Genomic DNA, 22,516 nt, shown 5'->3' on the forward strand with positions numbered 1-22,516 from the left:
AGCCCAATGTGGGGCTCGAACCCACAAACTGTGAGATTATGACCTGTGGCAAAGTAGGACGCTTAACTGACTGAGCCACCCAGGCGCCCCTATATGCCACATATTCTTAATCCATTCATCTGTTGATGGACAGTTAGGATGCTTCCATAACTTGGCTATTGTAAAATATGCTGCAATAAACACAAGGGTGCATCTTCTTGAATTGTTTTTGTTTTCTGTGAGTAAATACCCAGTAGTAGAATTATTGAATCATATGGTATTTCTATTTTAAGTTTTTGAGGAATCTCGGTACTGTTTTCCACAGTGGCTAGACCAGTTTACATTCCCACCAACAGTGCATGAGGGTTTCTTTTTCTCCACATCCTCATTAACACTTTTATCTTTTTATTTTAGCCATCTGACAGGTATAAAGTGATATCTCATTGTGGTTTTGATTTGCATTTATTTCCCTGTTGATGAGTGATGTTGAGCATCTTTTCATGTATCGTTTGACCATCTGTGTATCTTTTTTTGTTATATATATTTTTTGAAGTACCAACTTTAGGTTTTAGATCTATTGATTTTTTTTCTGCTTTTTTTGTTTTAATTTTACTGATTTCTGCTCTTATTATTTTCTTATTTCTGCTTACTTGAGGTTTATTTTGTTCTTTTCTAGTTTCTTCACAGTGATAGCTTGGCTTACTGATTTGAGACTTTTTTTTTCTTTTCTAATGTAAGCCTTTAAGGATAAAAAACTTCCCTCTCAGTGCTGCTATATCTGCACCCCACAAATTTTGGTATATTGTTTTCAGTTTAACTCGGTTATCTTTCTGGCATTGATTTCTATTTGATCTGTGTTACCAGAGAACATACTGTGTGTTTTTACTTAAGTTTCTTAAGCTTTGTTTTATGGTCCAGAATATGGTCTATTTCAGTATATATTCGGTGGACACTTGGAAAGATTGTGTATTCTGCCACTGTGTGATGAAGTCTACTGTAAATGTCAGATCCTGTTAGTTGATGAATATGTATCTTAGCTGGGTCTTGTCTAGTTCTGTGAAGCTTTGAAAGGGAGTGTTGACATCTCCAACTCTAATTATGGACTTATTTCTTCTTTTAGTTCTATCAGGTTTTGCTTCTTGTGCTTTGCAGCTGTGTGTGGGGGTGTGTGTGGGGGTGTCTATTTGTGTGTATAGGTTTATATTTTTTTTGTTAGTAATGATCATGGCAAAGCTTTCTTTTTCTTAAGAATATTTTTTAACATTCATTTATATTTGAGAGACAGAAACAGTGTGAGTGGGGCAGGAGCAGAAAGAGAGGGAGACACAAAATCTGAAGCAGGCTGTAGACTCTGAGCTATCAGCAGAGCAAAATCAGGAAAAGTAAAGCTAAAAGGCACTAGGACCAAAGTCTGAAGGATACTGGGAACAAGTTGCCAGGAGTTCATTCCCAATAGAGTGGCACAGGACATGCTTAATTCCTCTAGCAATGAGTATGACAACATGTGTGAACCATTATCAGCGAGCTTACTAGAGACTAAGTCCCTAAGGCTTTAAAGTACCCTTCCCTAGCACATACCAAGATTCCAGACACCCAGAAGGGAAGTATAAACCATTTTGTTTGCGCAGTCCAGGCATAGTGAGTCACCCTTATTATTAAGGGAAAGTTTTATATCAATGTTGGGAACTGTTTACCAGCCAAGTGACCAGATGTCAGCCAAGGGCCAGCTTTGCCAGTAGACTGTTCTTTTAAGTTTTTATCTAAATTCCAGTTAGGTAACATACAGTGTAATATTAGTTTTGGGTGTATAACTTAGTGTTTGAGCACTTAAATACAACACCTGGTGCTCATCAGAAGTGTGCTCCTTAATCCCCATCACCTATTTCACCCGTCTCCCTACCCATCTCCCTTCTGGTAACCATGAGTTTCTTCTCTATAGTTAGGAATCTCTTTCTTGGTTTTGTCTCTCCCTTTCTTCCCTATGCTCATTGGTTTTGTTTTTTAAACTCTACCTATAAGTGAAATCGTATGGTATTTGTCTTTCTCTGACTGACTTATTTCGCTTAGCGTAATACACTCTAGCTCCATCCACATAGTTGCCAATGGCAAGATTTCATTCTTTATATGACTGAGTGGTATTCCATTGTATACATATACCACCTCTTCTTTATCTATTCATCAGTCAATGAACACTTGGGCTGTTTCCATAATTTGGCTATTGTAGGTAATGCTGCTGTAAACATTAGGTGTGTATATCCCTTTGAAATTGTATTTTTGTATTCTTTGGGTAAATACCGAGTAGTGCAATTGCTGGATCGTAGGGTAGTTCCATTTTCAACTTATTGAAGAACCTGCATACTGTTTTCCACAGTGGCTGCACCACTTTGCATGCCCACCAACAGTGCAGGAGGGTTCCCCTTTCTCCACATCCTCGCCAACACCTATTGTTTCTTGTGTGCAAGCAGGGCTTTCTAAGAATAGGCAGTCTCAGCCTTGCTATGGGTACTCTTTTCTGCACTGTGTAATTTACTGATGTATATATTCTTACCAAACATAAACTTAAAACTGATGGGTATTTATCCCTAATGCTGTAATTTCTGTAAAGTAGCATTTCCAAGTCCTTCTTAATATGCCTGTTTCAAGATTCTATATATGTGTTTATCTGCATTTTTATTCCATTACCTGAATTGCTTCTCTAGTTTTTCAGCCTCAAAATCTTGTTTTTCAGTTTTTTTAAATTTTAATATAATAATACATTCTAGTTTTTTCTCCTTCACTGTATCTTTTTCCCCCAATAGTTGTTTCTTCTTTCAATTATATTTTGGTAAAATACTCATTTCCCTTTAGAGCTAATGGCTTATTCACATAGCCTGAAAGAACAAAGAAAGTAAAGGCCCATTGGCTTTCACGAGAGGCTGTTGAGGAGCCTGTTATTCTCCTTCAGACCCCTGAAGAAATGAGGGCTTCAGGGAAAGGTAGATAGGACATCATGCCTAGGTAACAGATTCCTAAGAGCTCACACTAAGAGATGAGGCCTATGGATAGGGGCTGAGTCTGTAGAGAGAAGAGGACGTTGCTGAAAGTGTGGATCTGGTAGAGGCAACAAAGTGCTTGGATTTGCTGCTAGGGTCTGAGCTGTGAAAGCCCTTGAGCAGCCTGGTTGGGTGAGTGAAAGGGCTTAAAGAAATGTGGAAAGCCTGAGCCACCCTGCCTGTGTCACTCTGTAGTTGGAGAGTTTGTAGATGATAGCATATTCCTGGCAGTAGTTCACAAGGCTTATTAGATCCTAATTGTCAGCATTTATTTTTACTACATCTTTAGCATTTATACAGATGTCTCATGGGAGGAAGAGGAATCAGTTTAAATGATTTATACTTAAATTAGTGAAAACATTTAATAGGGGAGTTACATAATTTTCCTTTGAATTATATCTATTACCATTGTTACCGTGACCCTGAATATTATTTTCATAGGAAGTCAGGATAAAATGGGAAAAACTGTGGGGTAAACAGACTTGGACACAAATCCTGAATGGCGCTTTTGTGTCTATTTTATGGACTTTCTGAGCCTCAATTGCAAAATGAATATGATGCAACACACTTTATGGTGTTAATATGAAAATTGAATAAGATAATGTTTGTAAGGTGCTTAATACACTACTTAGCGTAGAACAAATACTCCGTATTTGTAACCTTTCATTACTTTCATGACTGGCTTTCCTTATGCTCTTTCTATGAACAATATCTTATATCATGTCATTAGATATTCCTCATTTATAATGTATAAGGAAAATTTGGGCTTTTCATGAGGAGAATGATTTTAATAGGTTTTTAATTATTTTTGTCCAGAATTGATGACAGGAAAGGCCAAACTTGGGAGTTCTCTTTTCCTTTCCTATAGATTTCTGTGTAAAAAAGAAATCTGTGTCACGTGATTTATATCTATATAGTTGTCTTCTGATATTTGGGTAGCAATTTTTTTCTTTTTCCTCTTTTTAGGTATGAGACTACTAAGTGAAAAGGGATAGTGAAAGTTTAAAAATGAAGCAGAACTTAAAAAAATTAAAATAGATAAATAAATAAAAACCAAGCAGAACTTTAGGTAAAGGCTTCTGATTCGAGGTGGTTGACAGAGTATCAAATTGGCCAAAACCAAAGTTTCATTCTATTAGGTGATGCTGGTGGGAGTTTAAATTTTTATATGCACCAAGTGACATTTCCAGGTTGCCAGCTTCTCCAGCAACCACTCTTTCAGGGGACAAATTGACAGGATCAAAATTTAAAGTGCTCATACTCAGCAGTTTTAATCCTTGGTATTTATATGTGGTATCTCACATGTTTACAAGGATATTTGCTGGAACATTGCTTGTAATAGTGAAATATTGCAAGCATCCTGAATACCATCAATGGAGGACTAGATAAGTAAGGTATCTCTATACTATAAAATACTACGTGGGCATTAAAAAGGATAAGGTAAATCTATATGTAATGAACTCTGAGGCATGGTATTGAGAGAAAAAGAAGCAAAGTATACATAATATGTCATTTATATACTGTAAAAACTATGCTTCTATAAGTACAGACATATAAATGTACCAGGAAAGGCCTGAAAAGGATATTTATTAATCTTAGAAGTGTCTACCTCTTAGGAAGGGGCTGGGATAGGGTAGGGGTCTACAGAAATGTAAGCTTTATCTTTACTATTTGTACTTATTTATTAAATTTTTTTTAATTTTGGTAAAATCCAAATAATATAAAATTTACCATCTTAACCATTTTTAAGTGTCCAGTTCACTATTTTTTTAATGTTTTATTTATTTCTAGGAGAGAGAGAGAGACAGCGTGAGCAGGGGAGGGTCAGAGACAGAGGGAGTCAAGACTGAAACAGGCCACAGGCTCTGAGCTGGCAGTCAGCACAGAGCCCGATGCGGGGCTCGAACCCACGAACCGCGAGATCATGACCTAAGCGAAAGTCGGACGCTTAACCGACTAAGCCACCCAGGCGCCCCTACAGTTCACTATTATTAAGTACATTCACATTGTTTTGCAACCAATCTCCAGAACACTGTATTCATCTTGCAGAACCTAACCTCTGTGCCCACTGAACAATAACTCCTGAGTCTCCCTTCCCCCAGCCCCTTGCATATACCAATCTACTTTCTGTCTTTATGAATGACTAGTAAAGGTACCCCATATTAGTGAAATTATATAGTATTTGTCTTTTTCTGACTAGTGTATTTCACTTAGCATAATGTTCTCAAAATTAACTGTATCAGAATTCTCTCCCTTTTAAAGCCTGCATAATATTCCATTGTATGCATATACTTCATTTCATTTATCCATTCATTTGTTGATGAGGCTTAGGTTACTTCCATCTTTTGGCTATTGCAAATAATGCTGTGAACGTGGATATACAAATATTTCTTTGAGACCCTGCTTTCAGTTACTTCTGGTTTATACCCAAAGTAGAATTACTGGATTATATGGAAATTCTATTTTTAATTTTTTTTTTAATGTTTTATTTATCTCTAGGAGAGAGAGAGAAACAGCGTGAGCAGGGGAGGGTCAGAGAGAGAGGGAGTCACAGACTGAAACAGGCTCCAGGCTCTGAGCTGGCAGCCAGCACAGAGCCCGACGCGGGGCTCGAACCCACGAACCGCGAGATCATGACCTAAGCGAAAGTCGGACGCTTAACCGACTAAGCCACCCAGGCGCCCCTCTATTTTTAATTTTTAAAGGAACTTCTATATTGTTTTCCATAATAGCTATAATCATTTTACATTTCCACCAACAGTGGCACAAGATTTCCAATTTTTACATCCTAGCCAACACTTGTTATTTTTTGTTTCTTCGATAGCAGCCATCCTGATGGGCGTAAGGTGGCATCTTATTGGAGTCTTGAATCACTTTTCCCTAATGGTTTGTGATACTGATTATGTTTTCATGTGATTGTTGCCATTCATAATATTGTTTTTGGAGAAATGTCCATTCAAGTTACTTGCCATTTTTAAAATCAGGTTTTTAGCTTTTTTTGTTGTTGAGTTTTAGTTCTTTACATATTCTGGATATTAATCCCATTTCAGATATGATTGGAAATTTTTCCTCCCATTCCATAGATAGCCTATTTCATTATGTTGTATCTTTCAATACACAAAAGTTTTAAATTTTAATGTAGTCCAGTTTATTTTTGCTTTTGTTACCTGTGATTTTGGTGTCATATCCAAGAAATTCTTACCAAATTCAGTGTTATGAAGATTTTCCCCTATGTTTTCTTTTTTTTAATGTTTATTTATTTTGAGAAAGGAGGAGAGAGAGAGAAAGAGCGCGTACACAAGCACGGGAGGGGCAAGTTGGGGGGGAAAGAGAGAATCCCAAGCAGGCTCCATGCTGTCAGTGCAGAGCCTGATGTTGGGGCTTGATCTCACGAACAGTGAGATCATGACCTGAGCCAAAATCGAGTTAGACGCTCAACCAACTAAGCCACCCAGATGCCCCTTCCTGTGTTTTCTTCTAAGAGTTTTATGCTTTATCTATTCTGTTTATATCATTTAATCCATTTTCAGGTCATTTTTGTAGATGGTATAATATGAATGTCCAATTTCATTCTTTTGCTTACAGATATCCAATTGTCCCAAGATCACTTATTGTAAAGACTGTTCTTTCTTTCCCTGAATGGTCTTGGCAGCCTTGTTGAAAATCATTTGATCATAGATGTGACATCTTATTTCTGAACTCTTTTCTGTTCCATTGGTGTATATATTTGTCTTTATGCCAGTAACACACTATTTTGATTACCTTTGTTATAAATTTTGAAATCAGGAATTGTTAGTCTTGCAGCTTTGTTCTTCTGTTTCAGGTTTGTTTTGGCTCTTTAGAGTCCCTTGTGATTCCATATGAATTTTAGGGTGGAGTTTTCCATTTCTGTAAAAAAATGTCATTGGGATTTTCATAGGGATTGCTGACATTTATTTTTTTAATGTTTATTTGTTTTTGAGATAGAGAGCATATGTGAGCAGGGGAGGAACAGAGAGAGAGGGAAAGAGAGAATCCCAAGCAGGCTCTATGCTCTCAACACAGAGCCCAGTGCCAGGCTAGAAATTAGAACCGTGAGAACATGACTTGAGCCAAAATCAAGAGTTGGGCGCCTAACTGCCAGGTGCCTCAGTAGGAATTACATTTAAATCTGTAGATTGTTTGGGGCCCCTGGGTGGCTCAGTCGGTTAAGCACCTGACTTAAGCTCAGGTCATGATCTTGCGGTTTGTGAGTTCAAGCCCCACATCGGGCTCTGTGCCGACAGCTCAGAGCCTGGAGCCTGCTTTGGATTCTGTGTCTCCCTCTCTCTCTGTCCCTCTCCCTCTGTTTAGTTCATTGTTTATTTAATGTTTTTTAATTTATTTTTTCTTTCATAGTTTATTGTCAAGTTGGTTTCCATATAACACCCAGTGCTCATCCCAACAGGTGCCTTCCTCCATGCCCATCACCCCCCTTCCCCTCTCTCCCACCCCCATCAGCCCTCAGTTTGTTCTCAGCATTCAAGAGTCTCTCATGGTTTGCTTCTCTCCCTCTCCCCAACTGTTTTTTCCCCTTCTCCTCCCCCATGGTCCTCTGTTAAGTTTCTCCTGTTCCACTTACAAGTGAAAACATATGGTATCTATCCTTCTCTACCTGACTTATTTCACTCAGCATAACACCCTCAAGGTCCATCCACGTTGCTACACATGGCCAGAATTCATTCTTTCTCATTGCCATGTAATATTCCATCATATAGATAAACCACATCTTCTTGATCCATTGTTGAGACAATAGCCAAAACATGGAAAGAGCCTAAGTGTCCATCAATGGACCAATGGATCAAGAAGATGTGGTTTATCTATACCATGGAATACTACATGGCAATGAGAAAGAATGAAATCTGGCCATGTGTAGCAACGTGGATGGACCTTGAGGGTGTTATGCTGAGTGAAATAAGTCAGGCAGAGAAGGACAAATATCATATGTTTGCAAGTATAGGAGGATAAGGAGGAACTTAACGGAGGAACAAGGGGGAGAAGAAGGGGGGAAATGGCGGGGGAAAGGGAGAGAGGCAAACCATGAGAGACTCTTGAATGCTGAGAAACAACTGAGGACTGATGGAGGTGGGGGGAGGGGGGAGATGGGCATGGAGGAGGGCACTTGTGAAGATGAGCACTGGGTGTTATATGGAAACCAACTTCACAATAAACTATTTGTAAGAAAAAAAAAAGAGTGCTGCTATGAACATTGGGGTCCATGTGGCCCTATGCATCAGCACTCCTGTATCCCTTGGGTAAATTCCTAGCAGTGCTATTGCTGGGTCAAAGGGGAGTTCTAGTGTTAATTTTTTTGAGGAATCTCCACACTTTTCCAGAGTTTAATGTTTTTTTAAACATTTATTTATTATTGAGAGACAGAGAGAGACAGAACACGATCAGGGGAGGGGCAGAGAGAGGGGGAGACACAGAATCCAAAGCAGGCTCCAGGCTCTGAGCTGTCAGCACAGAGCCCGATACAGGGCTTAAACCCACAAACCGTGAGATGACCTGAGCTGAAGTGACACTTAACCAACTGAGCCACCCAGGTGCCCCTTTAATGTTTATTTTTGAGAGAGAGAGTCAGAGACAGAGTGCGAGTGGGGGAAGGACAGAGAGAGAGGGAGACAAGAATCCAAAGCAGGCTCCAGGCTCTGAGCTGTCAGCACAGAGCCTGATGTAGGGCTTGAACCCTCGGATGGTGAGATCATGACATGAGCCGAAGTCAGAGGCTTGACTGAGCCACCCAGACACCGGTAAATAACTAATTATTAACAAATAGGCTTATTTAGATGTTTAATTATATTGCCTATGCTCTAATACAGATTTATCTCGCATGTTTTGCTCATTGTCAATAGTCCCATTGATCAAAAACCAGTTATTTTATTCATGACATTTAAAATTGTGTTTCATTGAACAGAGAATTTGTTGGGTTTAATTTCATGAAGAGTATCTGTGAACGTTTTAAGTCATCAGAAGATATTGGAAAAGCTCTACTGCTCCACATTGACATGCTTTTACAAAGAAAGGAAGAACTGACTGCCAAGGAGAAGATTGAAGAAATCATTATAGGTTAGTAGGATTTCTGTAGGTTTTAGAAAGGTGTTAACATGCTGTAATTCTTAGATAGATGTCAGAACAGTGGCAAAATTCTTAGGTCAAAGGATCCCTTTTTTTCAGTTCCTTTTTTTCTCCCTAATAGCGATTAACTGTAATGCCTCACTGATCCAGATTCTACATGTTTGGCAAACTAGAATAAGAAACTCAGCAGAAATAGAAAAACATCAAAAACATACAAACTTCTGAGCTTAAATCTCCTGTAAAGTGAAACATAGTGAGATTAGAGGCCATGATTTCAGTGTGATCTCAAGTAAGCTGTGTGCCTTCTGGCAAGTTAATAACAATCTCTGGATCTTGTTTTTTTCTAACTAAAATGAGAGATTGTGAAATACATTCCTGTTTTTTTAAAGTTTTTATGTATTTATTTTGAGAGAGAGAAAGCATGTGTGGGGGAGCAGAGAGAGGTGGGAGGGGGAGAGAGAATCCCAAGCAGACTCCACACTCCACACAGAGCCTGACATAGGACTCAGTCTCACCAGTTGTGAGTTCGTGACCTGAGCCAAAATTGAGTTGGATGCTTAACCAACTGAGCCACCCAGGAGCCCCATTTTTTTTTTACATTCCTGTTTTTTACTTCCTTTTTTAGCTCCAAGGTCCTTTTGTAATGCAATCTATTTGAATCCTGTCCCAAATAAAATAGACTAGAGTTTCTGTTAAAGCAAGAGATGTAGAACCAAATTTCAGCATTTTCCTGACCACCTGTCTCTCTGTAGAACTCTATACCTTGAAGAACACAGATAAGTATGATCCTTTTATTAGAAAATTCTCACCCCTGTGCATCCTCCCAACTCTACACATATACAGAGATATAATAGGGATGATAGTGAGTAAATGTTAATACTGGGATATATTCTGAGTAATGGCATTGTAGGTGACTTACTGCTTTCCTTATATTTTACCAGATTTCTTGAATTTTTACAAGTATGTATCATATTTAAAAAAAAAACAAAATCATTGATACTTTTTGAAAGGAATTAAAAAAAATTTTTTTAATGTTTTATTTATTTCTGAGAAAGAGATAGAAACAGCATGAGCAGGGGAGGGTCAGAGACAGAGGGAGACACAGAATCTGAAGACAGGCTCCAGGCTCTGAGCTGGTTGTCAGCATAGAGCCCAATGCGGGGCTCAAACCCATGAACCGCGAGATCATGACCTAAGCGAAAGTCGGACGCTTAACCGACTAAGCCACCCAGGCGCCCCTAAAGGGAAATTTTGAGTATATAATCTCTAAGAATCTTTTGAACTCTAGATTCTATGAGCCGTATTTTGCTGGTAATACACTCCCTGCAGACCCTCACTAAGAATCCAGTTGGTTTGGACCCAATTTTGATAAGTTTGATTACCTGGTTTTCCAACCCTTAGGATTTTAATGGCAGCATATTACAAAGAGAGAAAGGGTCTACAGGGAAATGCACAATAATCTGACCACAAGGAAGGGGAAAACTCTAAAAATTTTATAAAATAGTTTCAAGTATTTTTAATTTCAAATATTTTTTAAAAAACAAAAATCTGTACTCTATAATAATTCTCAAAGGCATCACTATGATATATTAATGCTGCAGTAAAATACTGTAGTTGTTTGTGTTGACCTTGATTGAGCAAATGTTAAATTGTACTTCAGAAAACTAGAAAGTACATTAAAAAACATAATTTATAAAACACAATTTTTAGAAAAAGTAAGAACTTTAGTGAAATAATTTAGATTTTGTAAAATAAAAAATCTTGCGGCGCCTGGGTGGCTCAGTTGGTTAAGCATCCGACTTTGGCTCAGGTCATGATCTCACAGTCCGTGGGTTCAAGCCCCGCGTCTGGCTGTGTGCTGACAGCTCAGAGTCTGGGTCCTGCTTCAGATTCTGTGTCTCCCTCTCTCTCTGCCCCTACCCCGCTCACTCTCTTTCTCTCTCTCTCAAAATAAAGACATAAAAAATTAAAAAAAAAATCTTATGTTTAATGAAAGTTCACTGTCACATAACTAGAAAATGTGTTTATCCAAAATGACTAATTTTCCTAAGATTATAGTTAGCCAGTTTTGTTGTGACACCTAATTATAAACTTACACTCTCAAAGTATTATAATATTTTAAGTAGTATATTCAGTAGGTTTTTACTCTCATGTGAGTAATTTTATCTAAGTCATGTAACATTATATCTGCTGACTGGCTTGGGCCGTCAGACATTCTTAGTGTTCTTATCAAGACTTTTGTGGAAATCGATAGTGCCAAAAGGGTAGAAGAGAAGGAAGTATATAGAATTCTATTACAGTTTAAACTCTACTTGAATGTGTGCTAATGTATTTGAACCCTGTAAATGTCTAGACCAGAAACAATCAGACATGAGTTACAATTGAAAGTAATGAAGTTTATGTGTAAACATGGTCTTAAAGTATTTTACAAAGGCTTTAAGGTATAATTGGCCTTTCTTGTGAACTTGATCAGATCTTGTTAGTACATAATACTATAAACAGTTCTTATTAACGATTTTTAGCATTGCTGTCTGTTCATTCACAATAACATTAAAGCACCAGATGATGATCAAATTTGGAACATGGAAAATACGTTAAAAAGAGACTAGGCTAAAAAACTATCACAAATTGAGAGAAGAATTACTGTGATTATAGCAAACTCTGATTGTATTATATAATCAGTTTTGCTAGGAAATCTAAAATTGATGCTGAAAACCTGTCTGAAAGTGATTGTGTTTATAGCCATTACTTAAAGATTATAGGTTCTGAATATAGTTAGCACTCTATATTTAATGTAATAGATCTTGATTTTTGTTTTTAGAGCTTGAGTTTTTATTTTCAGATCACCAAAGAGGAAGAAAACTGGCACCACAATTAGTGATCTGTTTTCACAGCATTCTGTGGCAAAAAGCTGCCAGAAGTTTTGAGGTTTGGGAGCAATCTATTTTTATTCTTTATATTCTTTCTCTAATCTAACAGATAAGGGTGTTCACTGTAAAAATCATAGAGCATTAAATACTTAAATAATCTCTTTGCTGAGGTACCATCTGTGTATTAAATATTCATAATGTAGAATGTTAATGGGCATTGGATAAGAATTTATTTAAAACTACTGGAGCACCTGGGTGGCTCAGTCACTTGGGTGTCCAACTCCAGCTCAGGTTATGATCTCACTGCTCGTGGGTTCGAGCCCCACTTTGGGCCCTGTGCTGACAGCTCGGAGCCTGGAGCCTGCTTTGTATTCTGTGTCTCCCTCTCTCTCTGCCCCTCCCCCACTCTCACTCTGTCTCTCTCTCTCTCAAACATGAACAAATGTTAAGAAAGAAACCTACTAGGATGTAGTTTATCCCCACTGGGAGCTTACAGTGTAGGGGAAATGACATATCTGATATTAAGATATAGGAAAGTAATTTATTGTACCATGGTGAACAAGAAATAGTTTTATTCCCTTTAAAAAACTATTATTTAGAGTACAGTGGATTTGTAGAACAATGAAAATAATTTGAATGATACTATGATGATAGGTACTTGTCATTATACATTTGTGTAAGCCCATAGAATATACATCACCAAGCATGAACCCTAATGTAAACTATGGAGTTTGGGTGATTATGATATGTCCATGTAAGTTCATCAGTTGTAATAAGTGTACCACTTTGGTAGAAGATGTTGATAATGCAGGCGGCTGTGCACCTGTGGGGGCAGGAGGCATATAGCCAATATCTGTACATTTCTTCTCAATTTTGCTATGAACCTAAAACTCTTCCTTTAAAAAAAAAATCTTATTAATTACTTAATTTATTTGAGAGAGAGCAAGAGCTCACGAGCTGGGGAGGAGGAGGAGCAGATGGAGAGAGAGAGAAAATCCCAAGCAGGCTCCATGCTCAGCATGGAGTCCGACACAGGGCTTGATATCATGACCATGGGATCATGACTTGAGCTGAAATCAAGAGTCAGGCACTCAACTGACTGAGCCACCCAGGTGCCCCAAATCTAAAACTGCTCTTTAAAAAGGTGTTGTGCAGTAAAATGCCAAAAAGTAGTAATATTTTTTCTCTTTACGAAAGAATCTAGGTTTACTGCAGAAAAATTTGAAACTTCAGATAAGTTTTTTTTATTTTTTTGTTCTTGTTTTTGTTTTAGAAAGTAAAGAATAGGTGTTCCAGGCTGACTCAGTGGAGCATGTGACTCTTGATATTGGAATCGTGAATTGAGGCCCCATGTTGAGTGTAGAGCTAATTCTAGGGGGAAAAGAAAAAGAAACTTAAGAATACTCAAAAACATAGGCAGTAATTTCTTTGACATTGGTGGTAGCAACATTTTTCTAGGTATGTCTCCTGAGGCAAGGGAAATAAAAACAAAAATAAACTATTGGGACTTCATCAAAATAAAAAGAGTCTGCATAGCAAAGGAAACAGTCAACAAAACTAAAAGGCAGCCTTTGGAATGGGAGAAGATACTTGTAAATGACATATCTAATAAAGGGTTAGTATCTAAAATATATGAACAACTGATACAACTCAATGCCCCCCAAACCATCCCCCCCAAACTGACAGAAGACATGGACAAAGAAGACATCCAGATGGTCAGCATCACTCATAGGTAAATGCACATCAAAACTACAGTGAGATACCACCTCACACCTTTCAAAATGACTAAAATAAAAAAGATGAGAAACCAGAAACCACAAATGTTGGGGAGGATGTGAGAAAAAGGAACCCTCTTTCACTGTTGGTGGGAGTGCAAACTGGTGCAGCTGCTCTGGAGAATGGTATGGTGGTTCTTTAAAAAATGAATAATAGAACTACCCTACTATTCAGTAATCACACTACTGGGTGTTTACCCAAAAAAATATAAAAACACTAATTCAAAGGAATGTGTGTATCCTTATGTTGATAGCAGCATTATTTACAATAGCCAAATTGTGGAAATAGCCCAAGAAAAACTGGTATATATGTATGCAATGGGATATTAATCAGCTATAAAAAAGAATGAAATCTTGCCATTTGCAATGACATGGATGGAATTAGAGAGTATTATGCTAAGTGAAATTAAGTCAGGCAGAGAATGAAAAATACCATATGATATCACTCATATGTGGAATTTAAGAAACAAATTAACTGAACAAAGGGGGAAAAAAGAAAGACAACCCAAGAAATAAACTCTAAAGAACAAAATGATGGTTATCTAAGGGAGGTATATGGAGGGATAGATGAAATAGGTGATGGGAATTAAGGAGTGCAGTTGTCATGATCAGTACTGGGTGGTGTATGGAATTGTGGAAGCACTGTATTGTACAGCTGAAACTAATATAACACTGTAAAAACTACACTAGAATTAAAAATAAAAACAATAAACAACCTAACTTTATACCTCAAGAAACTAGAAAAAGACTAACAAAGCCCAAAGATAGCAGAAGGAAGGAAATAACAAAAAGTAGAGCAGAAATGAATGACATAAGAGATTTTTTAAAAAGTAGAAAATGTCAATGAGAATGAAAGTTGGTTTTTTGAAAAGATAAATGAATTGACAAATATTTAGCTAGACTAACCAGGAAAAAAAAGGTACCAGACTCAAATAAAATTAGAAGTGAAAGGGGAAACATTACAGTTGATACCACATACATACGAAGGATTATAAGAAGATATAGTGAACAATTATATGACAACAAATTGGATAGCTTGGAAGAAATGCATAAGTTTCTAGAAATATACAATGTATCTAGATTGAATTATGAAGAAATAGAAAATGTGAACAGATAATAATGACTAAGGAGATTGAATCAGTAATCAAAAAACTCCCAATGAAGTAATGGTCAGTACCAAATGGTTTCACTGGTAAACTTCTACCAAACATTTGAAGAAGAATTAATTCCAGTTTGTTTTCAAACTCAGACTTATCCCAGGCACTTCCAAACTAATTTTACATGGCCAGCATTGACTTGACGAAGCCAGATAAGAACACTACAAGAAAAGGTAACTATAGGCCAATATTCCTGATGAAAAAAACCCTCAACAGAATACATTCAAACTGAATTCAGCGGCATATTAAAAGGATCGTCTATAACAACCAAGGAGGATTTTCCTCTGGAATGCATGGATGGTTTAATATATGCAAATAAGTAAATATGATACATCACTGAACAGAATGAAGGTTAAAAATCATATGATCATCTCATAAATGCAGAACATTTCACAGAATTCAACATCCTTTAATTGTGAAAACTCAAGAAATTAGGTATAAAAGGAATGTATCTCAACATAATAAAGGCCTTAAATGATAAGCCCACAGGTAACATCATACTCATTGGTGAAAAATTGAAAGCTTTTTATCAAAGATCAGGAACTAGACAAGGATGTTTATTCTTTTTTTTTTTTTATGTTTTATTCATTTCTAGCAGAGAGAGAGACAGCGTGAGCAGGGGAGGGTCAGAGAGAGAGGGAGTCACAGACTGAAACAGGCTCCAGGCTCTGAGCTGGCAGTCAGCACAGAGCCCGACGCGGGGCTCGAACCCACAAACCACGAGATCATGACCTAAGCGAAAGTCGGACGCTCAACCGACTAAGCCACCCAGGCGCCCCAAGGATGTTTATTCTTAACACTTCTATTCAGCATAGTATTGAAGGTCCTAACCAGATCATTTAGGCAAGAAAAATGAATAAAAGGCATCCAAATTGGAAAGGAAGAAGCAAAATTGGCTTTACAGATGACATATTATATATAGAAAACTTTAAAGACTCCACCAAATAAAACTACTGAACAAATTCACTGAAGTTGCAGGATACAAAGTCAATATACGAAAATTAGTTGCCTTTTTATGCACTAACAATGAACTATCTGAAAAAGAAATTAAGAAAATAATCCCCTTTAATATGGCATCTAAAATACTTAGAAATGACTTTAGATAATGACCTGAGCCGAAGGTGGATGCTCAAACGACTGAGCCATCCAGGTGACCCAAGTTTGACTTTTTTAGATTCCACATATAAATGGAGATGAAAGATCTGTACACTGAAAATTATAAGACATTGATGAAAGAAACTGAAGAAGACCGAAATAAATGAAAAGATATCTTGTGTTCGCAGATTGGAAGAACTAATAGTGTTAAAATATTCATATTACCCAAAATATCTGCAGGAAAACCTGTCATTTGTAACAACACAGATGAATCTGGAAGACATTATGCTAAGTGAAATAAGACAGACACAGACAAATACTGCATGATCTCAGTTTATATGTGGAGTCTAAAAAAGTCAAACTCGGGGCTCCTGGATGGCTCAGTTGTTTGAGCATCCATCTTCGGCTCAGGTCATTATCTTGCAGTCTGAGTTCGAGACCTGCGTCAGGCTCTGACAGCTCAGAGCCTGGAGCTTGCTTTGGATTCTGTGTCTCCCTCTCTATCTGCCCTTCCCCTGCTCTGTCTCTGTCTCTGTCTCTCTCTGTATGTCTCTCCCCCCCTCACTCCTCTCTGCCTCCCTCCCAAAAATAAACTTTTAGAAAAATTAAAAAAAATAGTCGAACTCCTAAAAACACAGTAGAATGGTAGTTATCAGGGTTTGGGAATTGGGAGTATGTTGGTCAAAGGATACAAACTTTCAGTTTTTAAATGAGTAAGTTATAGAGACCTAAGTTACTTCATGATGTCTATAATTATAATTATGTATTGTGTATTTGGAATTTGCCAAGAGAATAATTCTTAGGTGTTTTCACCACAAAAAAAAGTAACTATTTGAGGTGGTGGATGTGTTAATTAGCTTGATTGTGGTGATTATTTCACAATGTATTCATATATCAAAATGCCTTGTTTTACTCCATAAAATCACGTACTGCAAAATGGAATGGCATTTTTGTTTTCTTTTAGAGGGCCTGCATTTCTTTACTGAGCAGATGTAAAATTACTTGAGAAATCTTTTCTATTATTCTGTATCCTTCCCCTCCCCTCATTTTCCAGTCTTGCAGAATGTTAATTTTTAAACTCCCACTTCCAACCCTGGAGATGAATATAATCTTAATTCTGAATAGTCAAAGGCAATGTCGGACCTACACAGCACAGCTGTTTCTAGTTGAAAAGTGTTTTATTCCATTTAGGTCTTAATGGGTCCTCTTCTTCATGGAAAAATGTGAAGCTTCTTGATAGAATGTCCAAGGGACTCAATCTACCTTACTTTGGTGTACATGAGCAATGTGAATTTTCTTAGCTTAAAAAAAGTTATCCAGGTTATTTCTATCAGATTTTTCCTAATAGTGTCTTACCACTGAAAATTTGTTAGTGCCTCAAAAGTAAAACAAACAAATTTTCTGCAAAAACACAGTGGCATTTCATTATAATAGTGAAAATCTGTAAATCAATGAGATAAACATTAAGAAAATAATTGTATATTAACTTAATTGAGTATAAATATTCCTTAAATGGACAGCTGTTAAGACTCCATAGTAACATAGTTTAATATTTACAAAACAAAGTCAAAGGGAAAGAATAGGACATGAAACTCTAACATAAGCTATGATTGCAACCATAAACAAATAGAAAAGGACAAAGTTAAAATGGAATGTAGAAAAATGAAAATAGCTGTATTAGCATGGTGAATTATGGAAATTCTCTTTTAAAATTTTTATCACTGTCATTTTAATAACTTTAAAATTATATTTTGAATTTTCTAGGGTGGTTAACTACACCTCAGACTTTTCATCCCACATGTGATATTTCTTTTTTTTTTTTTAAATTTTAATTTTTTTTTAATGTTTTATTTATTTCTAGAAGAGAGAGATAGCGTGAGCAGGGGAGGGTCAGAGATCAGAGGGAGTCACAGACTCCGAAACAGGCTCCAGGCTCTGAGCTGGCAGTCAGCACAGAGCCCGACGCGGGGCTCGAACCCACGAACCGCGAGATCATGACCTAAGTGAAAGTCGGACGCTTAACCGACTAAGCCACCCAGGCGCCCCGTGATATTTCTTTTTAAAAACTTTTTATTGAGGTGTAATTGGCAAAATTATATAGAAGTGTACAATATGATGATTTGATTAGGCATGTGTATACATTGTGAAAGAGTTCTAACCATTGATTTAATTAACATATTTGTCACCTTTTTTTTTTGGTAAGAACACTTAAGGTCTTATACAATACATTATTATCAGCTATAGTCACCATGTTATACATTGGATCTTCAGTCTTTGTTCATCTTATAACAAAGTTCGTACTATTTTTTTATTGTTTTTTTTTTTAATATTTTTATTTATTTCTAGGAGAGAGAGAGAGAGACAGCGTGAACAGGGGAGGGTCAGAGAGAGAGGGAGATACAGACTCCGAAATAGGCTCCAGGCTCTGAGCTGGCAGTCAGCACAGAGCCCAACGCGGGGCTCGAACCCACAAACCGCGAGATCATGACCTAAGCGAAAGTCGGACGCTCAACCGACTAAGCCACCCAGGCGCCCTTTTTTATTGTTTTTTTAATGTTTTATTTATTTTGGAGAGCGAGAGAGACAGCATGAGCAGGAGAGGGTCAGAGAGAGAGGGAGATACAGAATCTGAAGCAGGCTCCAGGCTCTGAGCTAGCTGTCAGCACAGAGCCTGAGGCGGGGCTCAAACCGACGAACCTTGAGATCATGACCTGAGCCAAAGTTGGAGGCTTAACCGACTGAGCCACCCAGGCGCCCTGAGTTTGTACTATTTTACCAACCTCTCCCCATTTCTCCTACCCAGTAGTCCCTCACAACCGCTGTTGAACTCTCTGTTTCTGTGAGTTTGACTGTTTGTTTTCATATTCCACATATAAGTGATCACATGAAATACTTGTATCTGTCTTATTTCATCTAGTATACTAGTCCTCCAGGTTCATCTGTGTCACAAATGGCAGAATTTCCCTCTTTTTTATGGATGAATAAGATTCCATTGTATACACGTACCATATTTTCCTTATCTGTTTTTCAGTAAATGGACACTTAGATTTTTTATACTTTGGCTAATTCTGAATATTGAACATGGGAGTACAGGTATCTCTTTTAGATAATGAAGTGGGATTGCTGGATCCTGTGGTAGTTCTAATTTTAATTTCTTGAGAAACCTCCATACTGTTTTCCATGGTGATTCTACCATTTTACATTCCCACCAATATCATACAAGATTTCCCTTTTCTCCACATCTTTACTAGCATTTGTTATCTCTTGCTTTTTGATGATAGCAATTCTCATAGTTGTGAGATGATATCTCATTGTGGTTTTGATTTGCATTTTCCAAATGATTAGTGATATTGAGCACCCTTTCTCAATTTGTATGTCTATTGGAAAAATGTCTATTCAGATCCTTTGCCTGTTTTTAAATTGGGGTTGTTTGTGTTTTTTTAACTATTGAGTTGTATGCATTCTTTGTATATTTTAGATATTAACCCTCTGTTGAATATGTGGTTTGCAAATATTTTTCTCCCATTCCTTAGGTTGCCTTTTACTTTTGTTGATGGTTTCTGTGAAATTTCTAATAGGGGGAAAGAAGAGATAATATTGATTGCCACTTTATCTGTAACTTTATAATGATCCAAATGGATCATAAAATTTACTCAACTAGAGAGGGTGTTGTGGGTTTGTTGCCTTAAAAAAATAAAGCACTTTTTTTTTTTCTAGAGATGACTTAGAAAAATTAAGGTCAAATGTGGAGATATCTCTGTAATTTTCTTATTTCTTTTTAAACTTTAGGTACAAAATTATGCTGAGGCCCTAAACTGGTACCATTATTCTCTGAGATTTTATTCAGTCGATAAAATGGATCTGGACTTGGCCAAGCTGCAGAGGAATATGGCTTCCTGTTACCTGCATTTGAAACAACTTGATAAGGTCCTTTGATTTATATATTTTACAATGGCAGAAAATGTTATCTGCAGTGGCAGAGAGATACATTTGGTGTGACATCTTGGCTACTAGGTTAGGACGTCTGAGAGTTTGTTCATACAAAATAAACTCAAATTGATAATTTCCTGATTGGGACTTCCCAGAAAGAGAGAATTTGGAAAACCATTAATTCCATTACTTAACTGGTTTTTTTTTTTTGGCACCTTTTTCTGAAAAGTAATATATTATTGGAACTTTTAAGCAAAGTTGTCTGCTACTAACCATCTGCAACATTGTTCTTTGAAGCAGACTAAGTTATAAGGTACATTTTTATTGGTCAAATATTCAGTGTGGGAAAATACTTGGATAAAATGGTCTTTTTTTAAAAAAAATTTTAATGTTTTATTTATTTCTGAGAGAGAGAGAGGCAGTGTGAGCAGGGGAGGGTCAGAGAGAGAGGAAGACACAAAATCGGAAGCAGGCTCCAGGCTCTGAGCTAGCTGTCAGCACAGAGCCCGACACAGGGGTCAAACCCACGAACCGTGAGATCATAACCTGAGCCGAAGTTGGATGCTTAGCCGACTGAGCCACCCAGGTGCCGCAAAATGGTCTGTCTTTTACTAACTGGGTTACCTGTTGCCTATACCACCACTCTAGAAAATGTTTAGCATTTGATTGTTTATCAGGACAAAATTCTAGGAGGTGAATGAGAAAACAAGTTATTTAAGGATAAACCATTCATAGTTCCCAAAGCAACTGGGACATTTCTTCCTTTGTGTATCATGTAGTATGCACATATTGGGGAAAGGTATTGGCTTGTGGAAGGATATGTGAAAAGGACAAGTGTGGACCCCAATAAAATATGAAGGCTTTTGTTGTTTTTCAGGTTTTAATGATAAGTTTAGGGGGAAGTACGTGATTAAGGGTTGTAATTCCAGACATTTTCTTTGAGTTTTTGTTTACTTTGAATGGTTGTTTATTTGAGTAAATACTTCAAATTTTCTTTCAAAAGAATATTTATCATTTAATTTGTATATCCAAAATTCATAGTTCTGGAAGAGAAATTGCAATGTTACTTAGTTCATGATATTTCAGCACAGGCTAGCCATGTAAGCATTTCAGAAAGATAATTGACTACTGTTTACCTAATGTCCTGAAAAAATTATCACACAGATTTTATTACCTAATTCATTGTATTTCTGCATAGGATACCATTAACTATTTCAAAAAGATAGTTGCTTACTGCTTACTTAAAGATGTAAAGAAGGTGATCAGAAAGTTACTGTAACTTCTGTGATTTGTGTTGGCCTGGCAGATTGGGAAGGACCTGCACTTGGAGCCAGACATGCCATTTGTGGGGGATGGTTGCATTTCCACACCAAGGAAGGATATCTATCTAACTAATGCCAATGGAAAGGGCACAGCACAAGACACCATGATAGCCTCTGAGGTTACAGACACGAACAAGACCTAGTTGCCTTGGATTCAGTCAAGCAGCTGGCATCAGGGTATCTTAATAGGCAGATAAGAAGATCATGGCAAGGAAGAAAATCTTAAGTGTTGGAAGTATTCTATAAGTTATGTATGAAAATAGTTGGTATCATATACGCGTATCAGCAAGGAACAGGTCTTCAGCCATAGACATTTGGATTCAAAGGCAGGACTCAAATCTTTGTGTAGCTAGACTAGAAAGAGCAAGATAGAGTTCCAAACCTAAAGGGACTAGAATATAAGGCTGTTTTTAAGAGTGGAGGTCAGGCATAGCAGGCCAGGCTGAGATGCAATTCCTTGGAGAATATGAAGTGAGTAGACACAATCTTTGAAGACTTGAAGCTATGCTTCCTTTTTTTTTTTTCCTTTAAATTAATTTACATCCTGTGTAGGGCTCAAACTCATGACACTGAGATCAAGAGTCACATTGAACCAGCCAGGCACCTCGAAGCAGTGCTTCTTAAGTCACCTCGAACAAATATTAGGCTCTAGGATCAAAAATTCCTAGAGCCTAATATAGGAAATAGTCTATAATTTGGAGTTCAAATGGTATTGGTGGTCAGAAGTGGAAGAAGAGGAGAGCAGGAAACCAGGCCCATCCTAATAGTGTATATTCAGTGTGTGATTATATCATTTAAGATCAGATTGGTGGTGAAGCCAAAGGTTATTTTCAGCATGTTCAGTGTAATCTTGTTTGATTACTGTTAGTGTATTTTTCTCTTTCATCCTTCCTGTCTTAAACTTAGATGTTGATTTGGTACCCTCCATATTGTAAGGAATACTCTCCTATGCACTAAGACAGAAAGGTGAAAAGAAGGAACATGATCTATTATATTTTACTATCTTACTATTCCCACCTTGTTAATTTTCATCGTCTGCTTTTTTCATTCCTTTCTTTGAGCTATTTGAATGCTCTTCAGGAAATTTATGAAACCATGTTTATTGGATCTGCTAAAATTCCGCGGTTTTTCAGCTAGGTAGTCAGTAAAACTAACTCTTGTTAACTGTGTCATATTCCTCACAATGGTGATTCCAGGATTTTTTTGTCCTTAAGCCCTTATACCTTACACTTCCCTTTATCAAAAAACTTTATCTTGTAA

The 22,516-nt window shown here is 37.2% G+C and overlaps 1 protein-coding gene across 3 annotated transcripts in view; it reads left to right on the plus strand.

Moving 5' to 3' along the window:
- Window positions 1-22,516, plus strand: part of TEX11 (testis expressed 11) — a 230,575-nt gene that overhangs the window by 107,825 nt on the left and 100,234 nt on the right. For all 3 annotated transcript variants that reach the window (XM_039253356.1, XM_039253357.1, XM_039253358.1), the window contains 3 exons: window positions 8,947-9,098; window positions 11,950-12,035; window positions 19,794-19,931. In XM_039253356.1, coding sequence (XP_039109287.1) covers window positions 8,947-9,098; window positions 11,950-12,035; window positions 19,794-19,931 — 376 coding nt within the window. The remainder of the gene's footprint in view (window positions 1-8,946; window positions 9,099-11,949; window positions 12,036-19,793; window positions 19,932-22,516) is intronic.

This window comes from Hyaena hyaena, unplaced genomic scaffold (assembly GCF_003009895.1).
Source record: "Hyaena hyaena isolate Hyena2069 unplaced genomic scaffold, ASM300989v1 scaffold_451, whole genome shotgun sequence".
Classification (NCBI taxonomy): domain Eukaryota; kingdom Metazoa; phylum Chordata; class Mammalia; order Carnivora; family Hyaenidae; genus Hyaena; species Hyaena hyaena.